Genomic DNA, 23724 nt, shown 5'->3' with positions numbered 1-23724 from the left:
TGGTTGTTCGAGTAATTTCATTATTTAGCGCAGCTATCATGCTTGGTAATCTTGCCACCCATTCGCATGATCTCGTATCCTGAATGAATTCCTTCGCGTACTGATATCCAAATAACCGCTCAGCAAGTGTTCGATTAAATCGCTCAACAATTGCCTGATCACGATGAATTGCAGTATGTCCTCGCCTGATGGCGACATTATGTCAACGACGATACTGAGCGTTGAAATTCTTTGCCAGGATCAACTTGTAGCAGCTGTGGCCATCGCAGACCACCTTGTGGTCCAGGTCCTCGTTGATAAATTCGTTCAAACGCAGAAGCAACCTCAGATGCTGTTTTAGTCGCTAACGGTTCCTCATCTTTGTATCTACTTGCAACATCAACTACAGTTAACGCGTACTTGTATGTTCGGCAACGAATGGTATCATGTGGCAGAAATAATATATCAGCTTGATGAATTTCATTTGGCACACTAACATCAAAATGTGCAAAGTGAATTTGTTTAGGCGGTGGTTGGTAAATTTGCCATATTGCTTGTTGGGATAACCAATTCTTAGCAGTATCACGTGTAACCGCTGCTGCGTTGGCAAGCTTGCCGATTGCTGCGCTACCTCTCCAGTATCCTCTTGGGGAATAATAAATTGACTCCATTATAATTAATTACCAGCGCCTAATACAAGCTTAGATTTCATCGCAGATTTTATTAACCAGCTAGCTAACTTTTCTTTAAAAGATTTATCAGTGATGGCATTTAACGCGTGAATTAATTTCACATCCGCGAGATGTTTATGCTGTAGATCCTTACTTCGGTAAGCTACATCATGGACATGGCATGCGCTATCGATAGCATTTATCGGATACTCACCTGGATTGGGCTGATTTAGGGCATCAAACCTGATATCAAGTCGGGTTCCAGAACCACAGTAATTATATCCTGGAAGATGTTTTTCTCCTGGATATTTAGCCCACGGAGCTCCTGGTAACTTTGTTAACTTGGCTGCGATATCACCTCCTTTTTATTTTTACTTGACTTTGATTTTGGCGCTGACTTTGATTTTGGCGCTGACTTTGGTTTCGGCGCTGACTTTGGTTTCGGCGCTCCACCTGACGGAATAAATTTAAACTTTTTTGTGCCGCATCGTTCACACTTGCCTGTAAGCGCTTGTCGATTATTTTTTGTTGCAGTGGTTGTTATGTCTGCAGTTGAGGTACGTGTTTTACATTTCACACAATATAAATCCTTATTATTTTATAATATATCTAATGGAGATCACTCACTTTTCTGCTACAAAACGACGACAGCCAATTAAGCATAACTCGGTGCTACCAAATTCAATTCGAATGATAATTATAGGCCCATCTGGGAGTGGTAAGACGCAGTTGTTACTTAATTTAATAATGAAGTGGATGAAGTGGGATAAGTTGTATTTGGTGGCTCCATCTGTGAACGATCAAGGATGCTACAGCGTGTTAAAAGATTTTAACGAGAATGCAAAATCGATAAGAGGCGGCGATGATGTTGTTGAATTTATTACTGACATCGATGAAGCACCAAGTATTGATGATATTGACAGGAGCATCAATAATTTAGTCGTATACGACGATGTGATGTTGGACAAACAATCAAATCCTGCCAGGATATTTTCACGCGGCAGACATAAAAACACTGATGTGATTTATGTAACCCAGCGATATACACAAATCCCAAAAGTGATCAGGGACGACTGTAACATTCTTGCGCTGTTCAACGGCGTTGACACACACACGCTACGAAATATACATCAAACTTGGTGCAGCGGCGATATGGATATAAATAAGTTTAAACATTTCTTTAGTCGTGCCCAGGCAAAACCACATGGATTTGTAACGATAAATTTACATGATCCTCGAACACGGTATCGAGTTGGGTTAGATACAATTTTCAGCTAGAGAGCAGCAGAGGGGGCGACAACAACAGCACGCAGCAATAACGGCGACAATTACGTTTACAACGAAGCACCCTCGCGGTTTTATTTCGGCGTTTGGAAGTTGTAGGCGGCGCCCCTTCTGACGACGACGACAACAAAAACGCCGCGACAATTGCGTTTACAATGTCAACGCGTTTTATAAAGGGTTTATTTCGACGTTTGGAGGCTTCTAAAAGTTGTGAGATTCGCCCCCGCTGCTGCTTATATTTTTCAAATCGAGCCTAAAATCGTAACAGCATGGACTATCAATCCAAGCTCAGGCAGGAGTGTAATATGCTCGTCATGAGACCCCTGGTGTGTAACAATATGATCGACATCATGATATATCATGATATAGAGAACAGCTTCCATTGCACGCCCAAAGCAGAAGCAGAAGAGTAAGGAAAAGAAAGGTTGCTGCTCTATTTTTTTTTTTGGATAATAATGAGAGAAAAAAATGAGATGTAAAGGAATGGTCTAAATATTTTGGTAATTCGTGCATAACTTGTTGGAAACTTCCAGACATAAAATTTGACCCTGGATCAAATTGAACAATTTTGGAAAGGCCAAATATTTTTTTATAAATATTATCAAAGCTTACACTATGGTTTTAGTATTCTCAAAGTAATTGCGACTGGAAATCTTGTGGACTCATAAATTAGGGTCAGCAAGTATTGGTTACCTGGTGTTAGTCTCCCAGTAATATGTTCATAGTTCATCAAATGCATGAATAGGTTGCAGATGAGCATTGGATATCTTTTGATTGGGTTTTCCGACCATTGGACAAGTGTACAAGATCTACAGCATTTACAAACATCAATTTTAATTTTTGGCCGATACAAATTATTCAAGATCTTGTGATAAGTTATATGGACACCTAAATGACTAGCCAAGAGAGTGTCATGAGCTACACTAAGAATTTCCTGTCAATATGACTTCGGAAAAAAACAATTTGATTACAAACTGTTACTTGTGTAGCTTTAAGTTCATTAATAGCGCACTGAAACAAATGGTAGATATCAGGATCGACTTCCTCTTCGACAATGCGTGTGTGCCTGTTGTCTCACTGAGTAGGATAAAGAGAATGACTTTGAACTATGGATTACTGTTATCAATACCTTTTGACTGATCCATACCAGGAACAAACGTGACCTCATCATAGTCGGACCAATAAATGTGTCATCTAAAGGAATAATGTCCTCGTTAACCCAGTTTAATTAAACCTGTGACGCCATTAGTTGAGAAAGAGGGCATTTCGTTGAATACACTTTGAAGATAAATCCAAACAAAAAGCAATTTTAGTATAAAAAAAAGATCCTGATATAACATGAATATAATAGATTTGCAAGTACATGATACGTCTCAATATTTTGTGCTGAATGAGGTCTTCTTGTAAATCGATGAAATACTGAAACGAACCGACTAATGCTAATTATCCCACTAATTCCCAGCTTAGACTTGTTAACATCGGTATTATGGCGCAGTTAGCAGAACGTATTATTTCACTTAGAGAAAGAAATTTAAGTGACTTCGTGAAAAACCTGCCTGAATCAATTACATCGGGGAAATAGAGACTCTGGTATTTCGCTTGCATTTATCAAAGACGTCAATACAAATTCAATATCAAAAGTTAGAAAATCTGGTGATGAAATGAGTGGAGACCTTATTATGACCGGAAATTGAATTCACTTGATTCAAGAGCCCATTGATGATGATGAGGAGGAGGAGTAGGAGGAGGATGTAGCAAAGCAATATGGGGATATAAAAATCGAAGATATCAAGGTCGTGATTGGTAACATCAAATTACCAATATCTGCAACAGTGAAGGAGCCATCAAAACCAGTACCTTATGGATAATATCTATCACATGCAGATCTTAACAGATTTTATCCCAGTGATCTCTTTGGACTTTCTGGTAGATCCAGATATTGTTTCTTTGAAGTGTACACGTATGTTATCACATGGGAGTCTCTTAGTATTTGATTAGTAGCATAAAGACAATCACCGGAAGTAGATCAAAATATTATTGAAGTTGAAACATTGGAATCTGTATATTCTTTTTCAGGATTAGATCCCAATAACAAGAGAATCCCTTCTCGGTTGCATACTCGTTTCAGATTAAGAACGATATAAGAATAGAGATACACTGAATAAATGTCGCGAAGGAAGGGGTATTAACATTCTTTAGCGCATGCGTTTAAGATTTGTTATTATATATAAGTGATGGATTCTGACCACGTGACGAGGTTGCTGAATATACAGCTGTGATGCTGGATCGCCTGACCAGTGATGCCAACATCACTAGTGATTTCACTTGTCGATTCAAATATACGTAAAAACGGTGTAAACAGATCATTCTACATACGGAAAAATAACTTCGTTAAGATTCAAATAGGAATCACCAGTTGCGACCACCCATGTGTTCTAATGTACTCGAATCCATCTTGGAATCAATGCATTAGCACGGTGAAAAGCTCACCACTGAATGCGCAGCAAGGCATGAAAACACTCAGGCTTTGTTCTTACAGCGATGAAGTGGAGTTTGGCTACAAATCCACCCCAGTTACATTTCCAGTTGATTATGTTGTACCAACATTAACCCAGTCAAGAACAGAATAATCTCCAGGATATAAGGATACTCTAAACAAAATGTTGGGCGAAGACGTGAGCGATCGTTTCAGAAACTGTTCAATGGTATAATCAGTATGGTTTCATTTGAACATTATACCAGGACCCAAGAACGCTCAATCCCTGGAAATTTCTATGATTGTGTAATAGTTATACCAGTAAAAAAAAACGTTGATTAGAAATGCGTGTGCACGTTGCACTCGAAGAAGACTAGTCATTCGAATAATTATAATTTGCAATAACATTATTAATAGAAGAACTATGGTGACAGACCCCCAGTATTACGGACAGGAAAAAAAATCGAAGCGGAACTACATGTGTGAGATGAAATCATCAGGAGAACAGAACTACTCTTGAAATACAAAAGCGTGTGTGTGGTTGAAGATGCTATCTGTGTAATCGACGTTGCAACCACCATTGGTCTGGGTGTGTTGGAAATCGCAACCGCAGCGACTACTATAGCAGCACCAATCGGAAGTGTTGCCGGGCTATTTCGATAGTTACCGGCATAGAAAGTAGTGCTGCAGAATAATTTCGATACGATTTCATTCACGAATGTTCATCGATTCAGAACTTTTCGCTGGGGCACAAAGCAATCTTATTGCAATCAGTACACTCTATATAGTTAGCAATGGCGGTATTCGAGACCGTGTTTGGCGGAAATGTAAGACCACCGACGATTACGTGCACATATACGGAACCGAGGAATTCGCAACCCAAAATAGGTAACTGAGTTACATAAAGTGGAAATTAATTAACTGATTGCAATTGTATGCTATTCAACACGCTAGGTAACGTGAACAAAGATTATCCAGCTTGCTTGCAAAGATTTTCCACAATTACACCGCGTATGCAAAGGTATCTGTACATGTGATGGCAGCGTTTTGACGGTGTCGCCGCACATAATCCCAATGCACGCGTAAAAATACACTAGCTTAAGACGCGCGGGTCAAATTTTATAAAATCATGGGGTACAGAAAAGCCTTCGACGTGTTTCAACTACCGGAATTTAAACCACCCACTGTGATACTACCTTTTATTCTTGTTTTCTTAAATGTACAATAAAATTAAAGAATATTTTCAATAGAAAAGTCCCTGGTTTAACAGTCAATAAGTGTGTACAGGAGAAATCTTGTCTTGCTTACAATGGTAACAATTCTATGGGGAGTCAAAATATCAATCAAATATTTCACATTTTTAGAATTACAAATGAGGCCGGAATCAAATCAGAAATAAAATATGAATATCACCAACAGTGCAACACCATACCAAAAAAATACTTGACATAAAAGAGCATATTCAGTAAAGCATCAGCAAATGTATCTCCCCTAAAACACATATGTTTGGAACGGACAAGTCAAGAAAACCTTAGGGCGTCTAGGTCACGTGTTCTTTATTTTCTTTATAATAGGAAGATTTGTGTTTAATGAATCTCACATTGACCAGAGGTTGTTTTAATATCTAAAACTTTACAGAAAATTATATTTTGATTGAGATTAAATTTTAATGACTACTATTATACTTCCGAAATCTCTTTGGAATAAATGGCTTCTCACTTCAATAGGGTCTTGGATGTCTATAATCTTTTCTTTTATTCAAAGTGTTCTCATATAGCTCCAACTGAATCTATTAAATGAGAAATTGGAATGCACTTTTGTGAAACGGAGATACGTCGTGTCTATAAACATTTGCATGACTGATAATTTCTTGGTGATCTCTGAATCGCTTCACCCTGAACATCAACCTCGAAACCGTCAGGAGTGTGTATAGCACCAGATACTTTAACGTCTTGTACACTGGACATAAAATAAACAGAAGCACCAACATTGAATTGTAGCTCTGATACCTGATGAAACATAAATTTAAAGCAACCGTATCTGGTTGGACGTAAGTTTGAAGCCATGTAAACGTAAATTAAAAGCTCTGGTATCAAGTGGAACGTGAGTTTAAAGCTCCTGTAGATCTGTCATCTCGTGGTAGCGTGAGTTTTTAAGCTATGGTAGAAAATCGTCGGTATAAATCAAAAGCAATCTTCTGCAAAATGGATACAAACGTATTACTTAAAGTCGCTCTCTACACAAATACCAAGGTAGAAATGTGGTAGAATATAAATTGGTTATTCTTGTTTGACAATGTTTTCATATGTATGCCTATACGTAGATCGATTCGAGTTCACAAAATTGTGTTGCACTTACATCTGATTACAGATTTTGTTTTCTTTAACGTCTTTATAGTTATTTGCTACTTTCTGTATGAAACCAAATTTCTCACTCTATTTGGTTTCTAAGGAAAAGAGTGGCTGGCATTTTATTCATAGAAGTATGAGGCTACTCATTCATCATTTCAACGACACAACCGAATGGGTACAACTACCAAAAGAGCGTAAAACCCGAATGAGTACAACGACCAAATGAGTGCAAGAACCGAATGAGTACAACTACCGAAAGAGTAAAAAACCCGAATGAATACAATCACCGAAAGAGTGAAAAACCCAAATGAGTACAACCACCGAATGAGTGCAAGAACAGAATGAGTACAACTACCGAAAGAGTGCAAAATCCGAATGAGTACAATCACCGAATAAGCACAAGGTCAGAAAGAGTACTAAATTTACTTTGACAATGTTTAATTCATGTGAGCTTAACGCGTTCCCTTACTGTATTAACGATAACAGAGTTCCAACTTTAACTTAGATCTATCCAAAGTGAGGACAAATTTAAATTCTTATGCTTAGATCTACTGGCGCACAATTCTCGTATTTGTAGTCAGCTTAGTTGGGTTTGTGCTTTAGTTTGATGTTTTACTCCACTTCAAAGAATGTACATTATTTAGTGCCGACGCAATTGGTGAAAAGTGAGCCCAAAGTCAGACTAATGTAGCCGACCTGGGTTGACCGTAGGATTCAATACCCACTTTATGATCGTTTTAAGGCCGGCCTGAGGCCGATTGGACCGATTTTGATCCAATAAGGCCCTGTGCTCACAGGGCCCTGCTTGTTAGTAATTTTTTAAACTTTATCTATAGAGAGAAAGTTTTTTGAAAGCGATGGAAGAAAATTTTAAGTTCAATATCAGATCAAATTTGTTTAAAACTGTATTTCCAAATGCCGCGCGCCCAGTGGACCCCGCGTGTAAAGCCAGAAGTTCTGCCAAAATGGTTAAAAAAATAGGGCCCCGCGTATGCTTAGGCCGTTCCTGGATCGCTTTTCCGGCACGTTAACCATTGAAACACCGTAGACCCTACTGCCACTAATCGCCTCTTAAGACATGCATGAGGGCACATAAGGCATATTCTAAGTCGTCAAGCTCCCATAAGTTGCCCTGGGTTATATATATATATATATATATATATATATATATATATATATATATATATATATATATATACATACATACATGTGTGTGTGTGTGTTCTCTAATCTTATTAAATAATAATCATTCCAAGGTAGATAACGCATAGTATCATAATAAAATTAACATAACGTAATTTGCTGTTGGAACTTGTGACTGGTATTCGATTATTAAAATGCCAATCTCTAATGAAAGGAATAGGAGCATCTGTTGTCCAGTTGAAACCGGTGATGCTCGTCTCATTAACGTCAAAATCAACGGGAAACATTGTTGTCTCATTGTTGCCATTACGATTGCTTAGCACAATTTCCCACGGTTCTGTGACTTCGAGCTTGAATTTGTTTGTCTTGTTCGTAGGATGTAAGATACCACAAATTCTATTGCAATGAAATCTCAACAAGTCCTCATCTCGAGTTATTTGGACATTAGGAAACACGTGACTCCCGTAGTTCCCAACATAACGATTCAGGATTACATCAAATGGATGATGTAGGTCATCATTGGAAACAGGACGAACTGTTGAATTCTTCCACTTTCCTGGAAAACTGCAGGCGGTTGTGGCATTAAGCCAAGGCTCCTCTCCAAGTAAAATGTCGGAAATATAAAAGAAGATGGTTCGAAGGGCATCTGCTGCAAGATTGGTCACTGACGGCCCATTAACACTGGCGAAGATTCCAATACCCATATCAGGGTATACCCATAGAAGAGAGATATATGCAAATAAGCCACCACTATGCCAGACTTTCCTGTAACCTATAAATAAATAAATAAATAAATAAATATTATTTAAGTCCCCGTATTAAGTGGCCCGAGTCGCTTATATCAATGAAAAATTAAAAAGTCGCCAACAACTTTCGTCTGTAAGTAAAAAATACCGCCACTTTGAAAATTCTTTCGCCTTGCTACCTGACTGCAGTGGCGTCACTAGGGTTGGTGTCACCCAGTGCGGTAACTCATGATGTCACCCCCATGGACCTCCTTCCTGCACAAAAATTCTAAATTTTTATAGACAGTCATGTACAGTAACTCATGGTGTCAGCCCAATGGAACACTTCCTGCACAAAAGTCGAAAATTTTTAGACAGTCATTTGGGTGTCACCCCCTCTGATGGTGTCACCCGGTGCGGTCCGCACCCCCCGCACCCCCCCCCCCAGTGACGCCACTGCCTGACTGAAATAGAAACATAATGATGAGCTTTCTCCATATGGAATCATACTGATAGCATGCTTAAACGTTTCTTTTATGTGTGCACAAATCACACGAAAGAAAATGCAAACTTCTGTTTCAGGTAATGTCATAATTAAGGGTAAACTGTGAACAATGAAATGAGAAATGAATTAAAAAATGTCCAGCTTAAAGAATCTTTTGGGAATATAAATGTATGCGTCTTCAAAATCAATCGTGTTTCGATCTAAAACTTTCATATTCACCTTTAAAATATAATTTCATGCTTAGTATATTACTGATAATAGACGAAATTACTTTGACATCAAAATTTCCCTGATAGTCAAAACATAACAGAAATGCGAACTGCCTCTTTTTTATTATATCACTATTTGTTACCTCTGTAAGAACCAGTAATCCAGCCGTATCCATACCCCACTTGAACTTCGTCAACTGGGAAAATCGGTTTCCGTAAGTTATACCGTTCATCTATGTTGCCAGAAAGATGGTTGTATGTGCCGAACGTTTCGCTCAGAAGTTTCTCCTCCACAACTTGTCGTCCTGAATGATCTCTGCCTTTCTGGAGCAGAAACCTCACAAATTTCGCCATGTCTTCTGCGTTTGACAAAATGGCCCCGGCCGGCTCAGACGGGTGAATCCTGAGACAAATCAAAATCGGTTTGGAAGTTTAAACATTATAAATGTGGTTTTTTTTATTTGTTTTTTTTTATACAGTGATAGATCTAGATCATATTCTTTTATATCAAAATCCACGAGATGAGCTGTCGTTTGCTTAAATTTTACCATTTATCTCATGCATGCCTATCCATGAAAATGGGACCTTTATTTTTTATGAACAATGGTTGTTCTGGAGTCATGAATTTGCTATGTACTACCTTGTATGGTCATGTGACCCAAAATTTGGAAGCATAACGGGTTCATTCTGACCATCTCTGCTATTTCTACAAGAAAGAATGTATGACTCGGATGTATGTCCGAGAAGTAATTTACAGAAAAATCCCATTTTGATCGCCGGAACTTTCTTTGCAAATAAGAAACTGCTGTTTAATTTGTTCGATGAATCTGTAACTTCTCGGTCGAGACTACTTTTGTAAATAGCCGAGATGGTCCAAACAGTAGCAACTGATATACAACCGAAGTATAAACCGTGTGATTAACCTCGAAATCGTGAGTGAACGATTAGGTTATGTTATGAAAGCTACCCGAATGATAATATACCTAATCTGACGTATCAAGTAAAGATCTTTTACGAAAAGATAAATATTATTTCCATTTTTCAGGCTGTGGCTGATGATATTCTATGCAAAAATGACAACACACCAAATTTTAAAAAAGTAGGTGGAAAAGGTTATAGGTTCTATGTGACCTATAGTCCTGGACAGGACATCGGCTATATTGTGGTGAGAAAATATCAATATGTATTATTCCATAAAAACTGAAAGAATAACCGTGCAGTTGACATCTCTCAGTCGGCATTTTTCAATGATTGAACAGCCAGTCAGTTTCATCGTATACATGCATCTGGTGTTCGATCTATGAGATTGCACGTAGTTGGTTCAATATCAAATATTGGTAAATGGTGTGAAAAATAAGTTCGAAGATAAATGGAGAAAAATATCCCCAAAAAATGCAAAATATATTTTGAAAATAGGCAACGGTATTTATTGTCTAAGTATGTAAATTACAAAAAAAAAATTCATGCATTTCTTTCACTTAAGGATCGCTGCAAATAATCTTTAAATTTTCTAAATTTAGCAATTAACTTTAGCCGTCTATTTTTTTTTTACATGCTGAAATGTCTTCGTATAGAAGAAAAAAATGAACGTTCCATTGGGTATCGCATGTTCGGATATTTTGAAATCGCATATCGATTGAAACATCGTTCGGCCAATGCATAAAAAGGAAAAGGTGTGCGTGAACCCATACACACTCAAAATTCCTGCCGATTTTTCGTCGTTCACAAACAAATGCCACACAAATTTCTGATTTAGAGCATTTCAACTGCCGAGCTATCGACGTAGGTAGTTTTGTATAATCAAAAACTTGCCTCTTTCCTTCCTCACACTTTCTCTTTATTATTTCTATTTTGCTCAGAAAGTCTAGTATTTGAGAGATTACAGGTGGATATTCGGAGTGAAAGGCGAGATCTATCATCGCTCAGCATTGTATGTAGTCTGGATAAGTTAAGAATAGAGTGTTTCTACACAAGAATGAGTGCGTTTTACATCTTAACCCTTCCATTTTATGACTCCTAAGAGCCAAATCAACGTTTTCCTTCCATTAGACCGAAAAAAAAAACTTGATAAATCCTGTTAAATGGTGCAATAGAAAAATAGAACAATTCACGAAATTCACACTAGTGTTAGTAAGGTCTAATATATTTTGCAACAGGTGAAGTACAACCGACGCTGGGATATTTTAAACAGTTGAATAATATTTTGAACACTACTCCTCCACCCCCAAAAACAAATGAAATTAAAAGTCTGCTGGTAAGAAAATAATTTTAAAAATAAATATAAATAATCCCAACGTAAGATGAAATAGCAAATGTATTACATTTACTGTCACGCTCCAATAAAAAGCTCTTTCGTGCTCAAATAAAACGTGAGACTCCAGAGACAAATTTACAAAACTTTGCCTTGAAAATAACGTCGTCAGTTTTCATATTGTGCAGTTAATAGAACAATATTAAAATATACTTATGTTGGCTTCATCTACAATATATCGTGCCTTACTTCTTATTTTTTCCAAAATCAAAATTTGAATTGCACACACGGAGAAGATGCGTGTCGTTTTAGGGGGCTACTAGTGTCCCTTAATCGGATTCTGTTTCATTCTGCATACACGGGATTCCACTGAATTAAAAGATTTGGATTAATAAATACTTATTATTCAAATTAAGTAAGGAGTTAACTATTTATATTTGTCCTATAATTATCATACTTTGTCATTGTCAGTGGTCAAAACGAAACAAACAAATAATAACTTCTAACTACACTAATAATATTTTCTAGCAGTCATTTTAAACAATAATTAAAACAAATATGTATTTTAAGAAGTGCCCAACTGTTACGTGTATCTGTATTCTGCGTATCATCAATTTAATTTACTAACTTAATCAAGCTTTTATTTAAGTCAGTTGGGTCTATGACAGTTATATTTTAAATTCCTTAATTCAAGTGGTTGTCTAGCACAATAGTGAAGTACATGTATACTTCGTTGTAGGAATTCATTCATAAGCCAAGGCCGATTGTTATGGTGAAATCAACAACTATGTCGGTTTGGTATGTCATGCTTTATTTAAATGGAAATCATGTCAACGTAGCATATATCTTGGGAGTACATTAGTACTATGGAAATATCGCGAGCACTCAGACGTTGATTGGATAATAAATATAAAAAATTATATTGACGACCAACGTATTTTGAAAGGGAATAATACGATTAATTGTTTCATAATATTTTAGTGACTCAGATTATGTTATTTGAAGCGTGTGTAGGAACTATATAATGAGAATACACGCATCACGTGTTGTATTCATCAGTTATATGCAGCTTTCATAGAAGTCATTGAAAGGACGTGATTTATTTGTTCGTTGAATTTAGCAGAATGGAAAATCTTTTTTATTTAAGCAGTCAGTACTTATCTGATTATGTGACATCAGCGATATTCTACGTTCACGGGATTCCACTGAATTAAACGATTTGGATTAATAACTGTGATAATTCATTGGTGTTAGCACGGCAGCACATAAGCACTGTATAACCTTCATTCCGTTTCGAGATCAGTGAGAAATTGATAGTGCAAATTAGGATTATATTCTACGAATTCATACTCTACAAGTTACTTTTAATTCTTCAATTTGTTTTGTTTTTCTTAAATTTTCAAGCAAATTTATATTTTGAAAAGCGATTGTTGGTTTTACCTTGTATTGTTATTGTAGTTTAAGCCCCTAGACATAAAACCCGCCTCCAACCGTTACAAAATGTTAGGCATTAGGCATTTATCGTTTATGATTGTATCCATTCTTAAAGTGTGAGTCTCCTAACTTCTAGAATCAGATCCACCTGTCATCAACTGATACCCTGGAATCTCCTGACTTTGACAATTACCGTACTCATGTTGTGGTCGAATTTACTGAATGTTCCGTTTCCACAATTCAGGTAAGTAAACATTAGTATTTGCGTACCTTTTTCAGTCTTCAAGTATTTGAGCACTGTTGTATTCGTTTGTTATCAATTCTTGCATGCTGTCAACCATGAGTTTGAATCCAAATGAACCATCAAAATGACGTACCTCCGAGGTCAGCTTTATAAGTGAGAGACTTTGACGACAAAAATATCCACTAAATACAAGAAATTTTTCTAAATCTCACAAACACTATAAAAATGAGAAGAAATGAAAAATTTTCATCCAAATGTAATCTTAAAGTGGAAATAAATATTAGATTATTATCTGCCACAAAGCACCGTAACTATAAAGACAAATGACTCACGTGTAAAGTGATTCTGTGCCATTGATAAGTTGTCCATTCTTTAGTGCATACGGCTTAGCTATGCTGTCTGCAACAACTTGGGATGGTTTCTCCAAGAACGTTGTCTGCGTCATATTTAGTGGCTGCAGAAGTTTTGTTTTGATCAGGTTTTCCCATGAATCCTTACCAAGAATCTCAGCCACGTGACCAGCCAACATGTACATGATATTGTTATAGTAAAAGTCATCACGGAAGGATTTTACTTCGGGAACAAACTGCAACCTCCTTCAAATAAATAAATAAATAAATCACCGTTTTAAGGTGGATGTTTCTATTTTAACGGCACTTCAAACACATTATTGGTTACATCATTCCGATGAAATTGGAGCTAAGTGTCTTTCCAGAAGAACAAGAAAATTTATTTAATTTTCAGTTTTTGAAGCATCGCTGAAAATGGCGAAAGTTAAAACATTTTGAAGATATTTTAAAACAGCACCTATAAATATCCATGAGAGCAAATACAAAGACGTCTTCTAACCGGAATAGTTACTGTTGTTACGTGTGAGTCACTTAAATTTTACATGTGTAAGGGGCTAATTTGAAACTGAACATGAATTTTTATGACTTTCTGATGACGTTTTGGAAACTGGAAAATGTTAAACTTGCTCGTTCTAGTAATAGTTTGAATGAACTTCAAAGTATAGGCTAGTTGCTTGCGTGTTCATTTGAAGTCATGTGGTAATAATACGATGATATACGGGGCCCCTTGAGCCCCAGGGAGTCTGCCTGTGAAATCAGATGATAACATATGGGGCCCCTTGAGTCTCGGGTGCTCTGATGACGTTGCCCATTTTTCCCTATGGGTATTCCGGCCCTGCCAAAGTGCATGGTGTAATGATCAAAACAAGCACCTTCACCTTCAAAAGAATTTAAAACAACACGCTTCAGTTCTTTTCACAATAGCGTAGGTTACGAATTCGCCTTGTTGCTATAAATATAATTTACTCACGAGCACTGCCATATTGCCTATGGACAATCAGAACAAAACTGACGTGTACACATTGTGATGTTTACGTTGAAACTATACAATATACTTTGTGAACTCTTACTCTGATCATGTCAATGTGCACCGCAAAAAAAAAAAAAGCTGAAAAGGTAATTTCGCTCAGAGAACATCAATCATTTAGATCTACTTATTGTAACTTAAAAACCATGGTACAATGTTTGTCCGTAGCGTTTAAGACACTGCTGACATGGGGCTATTTATAATCATGAGGTCATTGCGCGTGACATAACTTCCGCCTAATTCGTAACCTGCCCTATTGACATGTGACTTAAAATTGCTTGATGAAATATTTGCTTTAAATTTTATAAGCGTTTACAATTTGATTTAAAGTTTATTAATGTGTTTATTACAAAATATGTGAGTACAGTACTAGAAAACATGAAGCATAGTTGACTTTATTATGTAATGTGAAAATTCGTTCCGTTTGGGATTAAAAACTTTTACCGTGTCATTTCTGCACGTGTAAGTTCTGATGGATAACCGGATATCATTCCATAGTCTAGCCCAGACAGCCCAGTCCGATGGGACAGAATGTCTCTCAAAGTAGTCATCGTCGTTCGGACATTGTCAGGAAATGAAAATCCTTCTCCTAGGATATCAGATACCTTACTGTTCCAGGTCATTCTGCAGAGAGTGAGCAAAATGTACAGTTACTTTGTGCATGTTAATTCTACCAGTATGAAAATTTACAGACCACAAATCCATTGTCTATATCATCATAATGAACTTCTGTTACGAGTCTGCATGTAAATAATTTAATTTCTACACCTGTTCATGGTTTCACAAGAGATTATTAACTTGCGGAAAATTCATAAGCAAGTACAAAACAAGCCCCAGAATACTCCATCTTCCATTTAACACCTTAAATGGTAACAAAAATCGCAAAACTAATGCCAGTATCTTGCTACACACAGTCAAAGCTTCATTGTTAATCCGAAATGTTACATTTGTAGTGGCATCTATAAGAAAATAGCAATGACACATCGGTTCTATACGTGCCACACACACACAAAAATAATTTCTTTCTCGTCTCCAAAAGCGATTACATATGTTACTCGAGTATGATATTATACCTACTTTCTCCTTTTTGAGCAAATACATGTCAGAACATGTCTTATAAGAAATGCTAACACAGATACAAAATAGCTTTCTTCTTGAAAGCTGTTTAGTAATAGATTATACACGTAACGGACGTTAAAATCCTAACACTGACTGGAAAATTCAGCTTAAAGATCTCTAAATGCATCTAGGATGCATAGATAAAATATACATTTTATTTAATTAGCGCCTGTATATCATACTCTAATTGCTTTATATTTGAAACGAAACGTAAATTAGGTGTCTGGAGGGTCTTAACCATAGGGTAAATGAATTCTAGCAGTAATAATATTACCATCTGTCAAACACAATTATAAATTAGTAAATCATCCCAATTTAATACGAAAAAAGATCATGATTATTTTTTAGAAGATTATACGGTCAATTTGCAATGTTATTCCTTCATCTGCAAAATCGCTGAGCAGTGTAAATTTATATGAACCTAAAGATGGCTCTGGTAACCGGTCTCTATTATAAATTTTAGTTGACGTTTTACACTCGAGTTTTGTGTTTAGCACCAAACAAATGGTGATACTTTATATCCATTGTTTGCACGTGCTTGGTTTAAACACTCATAAATACTAAAATCGAAACTTTAAGGCTTTTTTATTTGTGCACAAGACGATCGATCATATTTCTTCTTGTAGATGTTTGACCTCCATTGCATAGGATTTGGGCACTAAACGTTGTGCAAAGAAGTTGGGGAAAAAATCTGGATTTATTTCGACAATGACCGTATATTGTCACAATTTAAAAAGGAAACCACTGATACTTCATTGTTCATAATTTTGTTCACTTCACTTGTGGCATAATTTTAAGAATAACCGAGTAAATGTTAATTAGGAAATAATATCACGTGTGAACAGTCGTAAGAGTTTGAAAAGGTACATGTTTCCTGTTGATGTTGTTTCATATAAAGGTAATGAACAATGAACATAAATCAAAGATATAATAATAGCTTCATCACATTGATTTTGACACCTACAAATCAGTATGGGTAAGCAATTAAATTATATCCACATACGTTTTGGATTCAAAGAGGGTGGAGGGCAATTAGAACATAAAACTATCAGTGACGAAGTTTAAATCTTTGGAATGTCTCAACCGGGGTTCGAACCCGCAAATTCCCGCGTCATGAGGCGGATGCTCTAACCACTTATGCTCTCCATGACAAAATATATAATAGCTCAGTCATATCATAATAGAAAATAAGTTAGCTTTGCTAATAAGCAGAAAATGTGTATCTTTAAATTATTTGACATGAAAATACGCCGCTAAACGATGCCTCATACACTGATTGTGTTTTGTGGATCTTGGAAGTGAATTTAGCATACTTTAATTCAGGGAGTTATTGTAGAAACACAAATAATGTTGATTGAAGAAAAAAATATTACTTACTCGTTTTGAGTCCGACTTATAAGCGCTGATAGCAACGTAGCAGTGAAGCCTTTAGTTATTGACCCAATGTTAAAAAGCGTATGTTCGTTGACTTGTCTCTCTGTATCTATATCCGCCATTCCAAATCCCTTAGTCCAGCTTTGATTGCCGCTGACAACCGCCAAAGTGAGGCCTGGAACCTGGCGGCAGCTCATCGTAACGTTGATAAACATTTCAATATCTCTTTCTAAATGAGACTCAAATACAAGGCCTTCTAAAACCCCAAGTATCGTCAGAAAAATATACAATGTATCCATCATGGATGCAACAGCCATGCAAGTTGCAGGTTTTTGTTTTGTATTGTGGGATTTTGTTTTCTCAATATAGCATGGCGACCGATTAACGACCTATCTCAAGTTGAGGGTGTCACAAGAAGGACAAACAACTTTTGAAGTAGTTAAACTGAGATTATTACGCAGCAAAATCAAACGTACCATCCAGTTGCACCTGACAGTGTAATTAGTTAACTGATATACGGCATCTGCTGATATGAAGGCCAGTTATTTTATATTTATGACAGTAACATACAAAAATGATAGCATCACCCACTCAAATGAGCTTTGGCGATACCCTAGACATTTTTCCCATCTCATATCTCGCGAATTTACTTTCATTTACCCTCGTTCTGCGGACGCATGTAAACAATCTGACAGCTGTACTGTACCATCATATATCATGTGGATTATGTTTATTGGTTAATCTGAAGCCAACACTCCTAAGAGCAGCAATGAACGATAGTATCACAGTTTGTTCAGAATAATATTTACATTTTCCGCACCATGTAAAACCATATATTTTTGTCTACCTATGCAAATGCCGTTAGACATCGTTAACTAAAAGCCCATGTAACAGTAGCTTCCGTTGAATAAGTCTTGCGTAAGGTTCCATATTTCGGGGGCGAGTGCTTTTTAATTATCTAACAAAGTCTTTTTCCACGTGCAATGGATCAAAATCAGAATTTTTCAGTTATTGTTTTTAAAACACGATACTATTTCATTGCTTTTCGAGAATTTGAAACTACTTTTGCTTTTATGGAGAAAAATAAAGAATTATATTCTACTCAACGCCAAAATCACGTGAAGTGAGGTCACAAGCGGAAAATTATAGGTTTATTGTATTTGCCACGGAATAGGGGAAAAAAATAACATGGTGACGCATTAGAACGTTTATATGTGATGGGTTTCGTTGATGCACACATCGATGAAAAGACTGTTTTGATTTTGCTTTAACCTTAACTAATAATAACAGAGTAATAGATGCATCTCGTTGATCGTTCGTAGCGGTACACCCATATTTCATGATGTGCACGGGTACTTTACCTTTGGATCTTGCACGTGATTTTAATTTTTTTTAGTATTTATAGGAAACATATGCTATAAGCAGGCACAATGGTTCCGAGATCTTGTCAGGAAGTGTCTACTTTACAGACAGTTAGCACAGCCATAGGGGTGAGTACTAGTTTACTTTACAGTATTACTAAGTTTTATCGTATTCATACTTCAAAAGTCTCGGCTGGATGTACTATTTCAGCTTTTATATTTGATGTTTGGAATTATGTAAATTATACCGAATTTGGGATGAGAAGAATAGTCCGCTTGCTGTTTAATATTTATCCTGCAGTAGAGATTTCAATTTTGTAATTTAACTGGCTCTTTGCAGTAATTATAAGTGTGCATTTCTTTTATAACTGGGGTATGACTGATCGAATGCAAATATTTTATTTTTTAGTATTGACGTTTATTCAGTATTATAGGCTAGCCAGTTGTTTTTTTTATATCTGACAGTATGAGAGCGTTCCTAGCAAAGGGGCGACGTAGCTGGAAGCATGGCCACAGTGTATGAAAAAGGGCACATTGAGTGACAGCGTAGCCTCCTAGTTGGCAACAAGGCATCATAGATGGCAAAAGGGCAGCATTTTTGGCGACAGAGCAACATATTCGGCGGCAAAGCAACAATTTTGGCAACAGAGCAACAGAGCTGGCAACATGGTGGCATGACCGGAAGGAGGCTGATGGAGCCAAACGATGGTTCGTTTAAAGGATGTGAATTTTAACTATGTTTTTAGCATATTGAACTTTGAATTTGAAATATTTACAGTGCATGTGGTTTAATGTGGTTTTCATTATAAACATATTCATGGTATGGTGAATGCGAAACTAGTTGGTTGTATATGACAACGTCAGTATCATATCATTTGATGAAGTTTTGCATATATTCACTGGAAGGTCTAGCTTCATCTTTTGTTTGAATGTCATGGTTTTGTCGTGTCCTAGTTTTAAGTCGCATGAAGATTATTCCTCTTTCATTTCTTTATCTTTGTTTTATATTTCACTGTTGTATTACTATTTATAGTGAGGGTTTGTTGAGATTCTCGTACTTCAATATCATAAACATTTCCTTCGGACACATTGATTTCGGTGTTTTCGATTAATCCATTCCGAGTCGGTTTCAATCTTGCTACAATATTCAACACGGGAACACATGATTTCGTTCTCCCATGATACAAATCCAATTTCATACTAAATTTTGTGTGATTTTCGTATGGACATGTTGTAGGTACGCCGTATGTTCCTCTTGGGTGTCGCATGCATACTTCAAATACGGGATAGTATGAGTAGGCTTTCCTTTCCCTAACTACTAACTAGGGACATCGCGAGTTTGCTCCGGCCGCGGCGATGAGGGTGAGGCGTCCCTTTCGGCACCGTCTACTCGGAAAATAAAATACTGCAAACTTCGCGAAATGGTCCGTATCCCCTGTCTCTCAACACAATTAGTACTACTAAATCGTAAATGAATCTATCTAGTACGTTAATGCAACTCGTATTTGACATCAAAGTGATAACAAAATACTTGAGGTATTCATTTTCTATGAAAGCAAAAGACCTAGGTATTCGTTTTGTCGATCATCATTGTGTTATATTCAAAATGTCATTACAAAAAGGGAAAATTGAAAATCAAACACGTAAAGTTTGAATTGAATCAAAACACGTACAAGGTTTCATTCTTTCTAAAATATTGTCTTAATAGCACGATAGTATTTTCAATATAAAGCATAAAGTACCGGTCTCATAAGTTGTTGTCCCCTAAATTGTTATTATGGAACAAACAAAACTTGAGAGCTATTTAGGATGTGGAATTAACGATATTTAAAGGTGTTTTTGTCTCGTAATTCCCAACAAAACGATACTCAAAATGAAACTTAAACTCCACCACAAACTTGTTTCCTAATTCACGATAACTTTAAGAGATCTCAGTTTTGTGATGGAAAGACGCGGTCAAAACTGTAATAGATCATGATGCAGCGAATAATGCAGAATGTACTCTCAGAGTATGAACACGGGAAAAGGGAAGGCAATGTTGTTTTTCTATGTTTGTTTTTAATCTGTACATGAACAAAGAAAACAAAAATATGAAAAGAATAGACATAATATTTTTAATTTACATTCAGCTGCTATTATTTATATTTCAGTCATATTGTGAGATTGAATATACTACGTGATTGAGGGCTTTGGATGGAGTGGTAAGCAAAATGTTTACTAAAATTTGAGTTCAAATCATAACCTTATTTACAAGTTGGTGGAATTTACTCACACACACAGGATTTGGTAAACAAACAGTTCACCCCTGTCTTAACATCAGTCTCTGGAATCCATTTGTTATCCGAGTTTATGACATAGTCTGTACACTTTAAATATAGAGTGTACAGTTTATTTTGTTATATATTTAACAACACGTTAACGTATCATTTTATGTGATAATGATTGGTCCAAATAAGACCATGAAATTCTTTCGCAGTATCCTCTTTACTGACTGGCTGCGATTGTTGGAACATTTTCTTTACCCCTCCACCCACCTTTAATATATTTTTGTTTTTACTGATGCTGTTAATATTTTGACGGCCGTTTTCCAAATAAGGGAATTGGAGAAAACATCACGTTTTTCTGAATATGTCTAATTTACTCCAAATGGGCTGGTTACACCATGTATTTTCTATCATGCGCTGACAAAAAGGTGTTAAACCCCGAACAACAACAACAAATAAACCTATGGGAATTGGTCAATTGATAGCGTGTGTGAGGGGAGGGATGGGCGTAGCGCTGTAACATGGAATCCGCCATATATACAAGAGTGGTTTGAATGTTAGCTCTAGAAGCAAATAAACTGACCTCTGTTAATAAAAGAATGTGGACGCAAGCCGGTCTCCCAACTGACAAAGCTAGGCCTATCAAATTACATTATTTTTATGTGGTAACATAGCTCAAATGATCTATAGGAGAAGTCATATACTAGTAGTTCATGTATGCGCATTTACTTATTTTAAATGAAATATGAATTGTTTTAAAATTTAAAACTAATTTTGTTAACCGAAGTCTATTCAATCCCGATTATTGAATGCTCTGCACCTTAAATGTCATCAAGAAAGTTTCAGACGAATATTATCGATCACTATGGACCGTTACAATGGTGGCCGGGTACCAATACAGGTAGAGAAAAGAGCACGTCGAGTCTAATCGTCACAGTATAGGGTAGTACGATTTTGTTTATCAGCATACGTAGCTTTTATTGTGACATCACGGCGCGCGAAATTCAGTCCGGACTGTACTGGATCCAGCCTCTAAGCTGTTTTTGTCCAAAAATGGCCACGTACTTTAACATTAATTTTTGCAGTAGGTACTTCTCGGGGCGTGTAAATAACAACTTTCCAAAGGAATATGGGTGCACGAGGATTTAAAATAAAGCGAATAATTGCCATTTAAAGGTGAGTTGACTCAAATTCTAAAAAATGGCATCCATTACTTACATAATTGAGGTCAAACGTATACATGACTTTTACTATAATGTTTCTGGCGTGATGCAATTCCGACTGTCTCCTTTTCAAAATCAACTAACACAAATACCTGTTCACAAATACATTACAGTAAATATCGAACTTCTTCATCCATTGATTATCCTTTCATATGAATATCCATCCACTTCCAGTCCTAAACGTGATATACATGACTCGGAATTTCCATCCACATTCTATGTTGAAAACTGTGTTTTCTGAGTCGAATATTCCATTTATTCTGAAGGAAAGTTGATCTTTGAATTCTAATTTGTAAAAGAATATCTGCTTTTAACTTTACTGGTTGTAAAACTGCTAAAGTATCGACAAGAGTTTGGGACTATTTTTTACGCGCAACAAAAGAAAGGTACATCGTCTGAGATAGAATAAACGAAATTATCTCTTCTTATTTCTATTCTCATTAAAATAAAAACAGTCATAAACAGAATCTTAAATGGGTAATGATTTAAAATTAAATTTAGGAAACTCGTTGAATAATGTCTAGCTTTTGCTCGCCAAGGCTCGCTAAAGCTGGACATTATTCAACTCGTTTTGGAAATTCAATATTAAATCATTACCCATTTGAGATGATCTATTTACGGTTGTGTTCATATATAATTAGAGAAGAATTGTTTATTTAAATCGTTCGTTTGGAATTACTAAACACTCATTCACATTAGGATTAACACATTATTTTAAGTACTGAGAACTCATTCAAAAAACATTCTGGACTGCAACCTTGTGATACATCAGGACATTCACGACTACTGAAGCATCAATACTGTTGGTAAATCAGGACATTCAAGAATGTTTGTACAGGATTTTCGAGACTGTTGGTAGATCAGGACATTCAAAAGTGTTTGTACATCAGGATTTTCGAGACTGTTGGTAGATCGGGACATTCAAAACTGTTTGTACATCAGGATTTTCGAGACTGTTGGTAGATCGAGACATTCAAAAGTGTTTGTACATCAGGATTTTCGAGACTGTTGGTAGATCGGGACATTCAAAACTGTTTGTACATCAGGATTTTCGAGACTGTTGGTAGATCGAGACATTCAAAAGTGTTTGTACATCAGGATTTTCGAGACTGTTGGTAGATCGGGACATTCAAAACTGTTTGTACATCAGGATTTTCGAGACTGTTGGTAGATCGAGACATTCAAAAATGTTTGTACATCAGGATTTTCGAGACTGTTGGTAGATCGGGACATTCAAAACTGTTTGTACATCAGGATTTTCGAGACTGTTGGTAGATCGAGACATTCAAAAATGTTTGTACATCAGGATTTTCGAGACTGTTGGTAGATCGGGACATTCAAAACTGTTTGTACATCAGGATTTTCGAGACTGTTGGTAGATCGAGACATTCAAAAATGTTTGTACATCAGGATTTTCGAGACTGTTAGTAGATCGGGACATTCAAAACTGTTTGTACATCAGGATTTTCGAGACTGTTGGTAGATCGGGACATTCAAAACTGTTGGTACATCTGGACATTCAAGACTATTGAAATTCATCCTGAACATTCTATACTTTTTTAACTTGTGATAGGGCATTTAATATTATTTGGGATTTAATTCACAATAATGTAAGTGTCTCTTAAATTTTCACTTTATGACTTAGATAATAGTTGATTTTACTAAACTTACTCTGTCTGCGTGGGTTCGAGTCTCTGATTCGGCCAATGTGGGTATGTGAGAAAGCTTGCCAGT

General features: G+C 36.4%; 1 protein-coding gene across 1 annotated transcript; it reads right to left on the bottom strand.

Annotated features, from left to right (window-relative positions):
• Positions 1 to 5595: 5595 nt before the first annotated feature.
• LOC149797695 (uncharacterized) lies at positions 5596 to 17736 on the bottom strand. The gene is made up of 5 exons (XM_089962621.1): positions 17146 to 17736; positions 15094 to 15273; positions 13605 to 13868; positions 9487 to 9746; positions 5596 to 8676 (listed from the first exon to the last, which is right to left on the bottom strand). Exons 1-5 carry the CDS (start codon positions 17457 to 17459, stop codon positions 7997 to 7999), a joined length of 1698 nt encoding a protein of 565 aa, XP_089818747.1. The 5' UTR covers positions 17460 to 17736; the 3' UTR covers positions 5596 to 7996.
• Between the last annotated feature and the right edge of the window lie 5988 nt (positions 17737 to 23724).

Source organism: Sinohyriopsis cumingii, chromosome 6 (genome assembly GCF_028554795.1).
Source record: "Sinohyriopsis cumingii isolate HCF-2022 chromosome 6, ASM2855479v2, whole genome shotgun sequence".
NCBI classification, from domain to species: domain Eukaryota; kingdom Metazoa; phylum Mollusca; class Bivalvia; order Unionida; family Unionidae; genus Sinohyriopsis; species Sinohyriopsis cumingii.
Note: the sequence above shows the minus strand (reverse complement) of the source record. Positions and strands in the feature narration are given on the sequence as shown.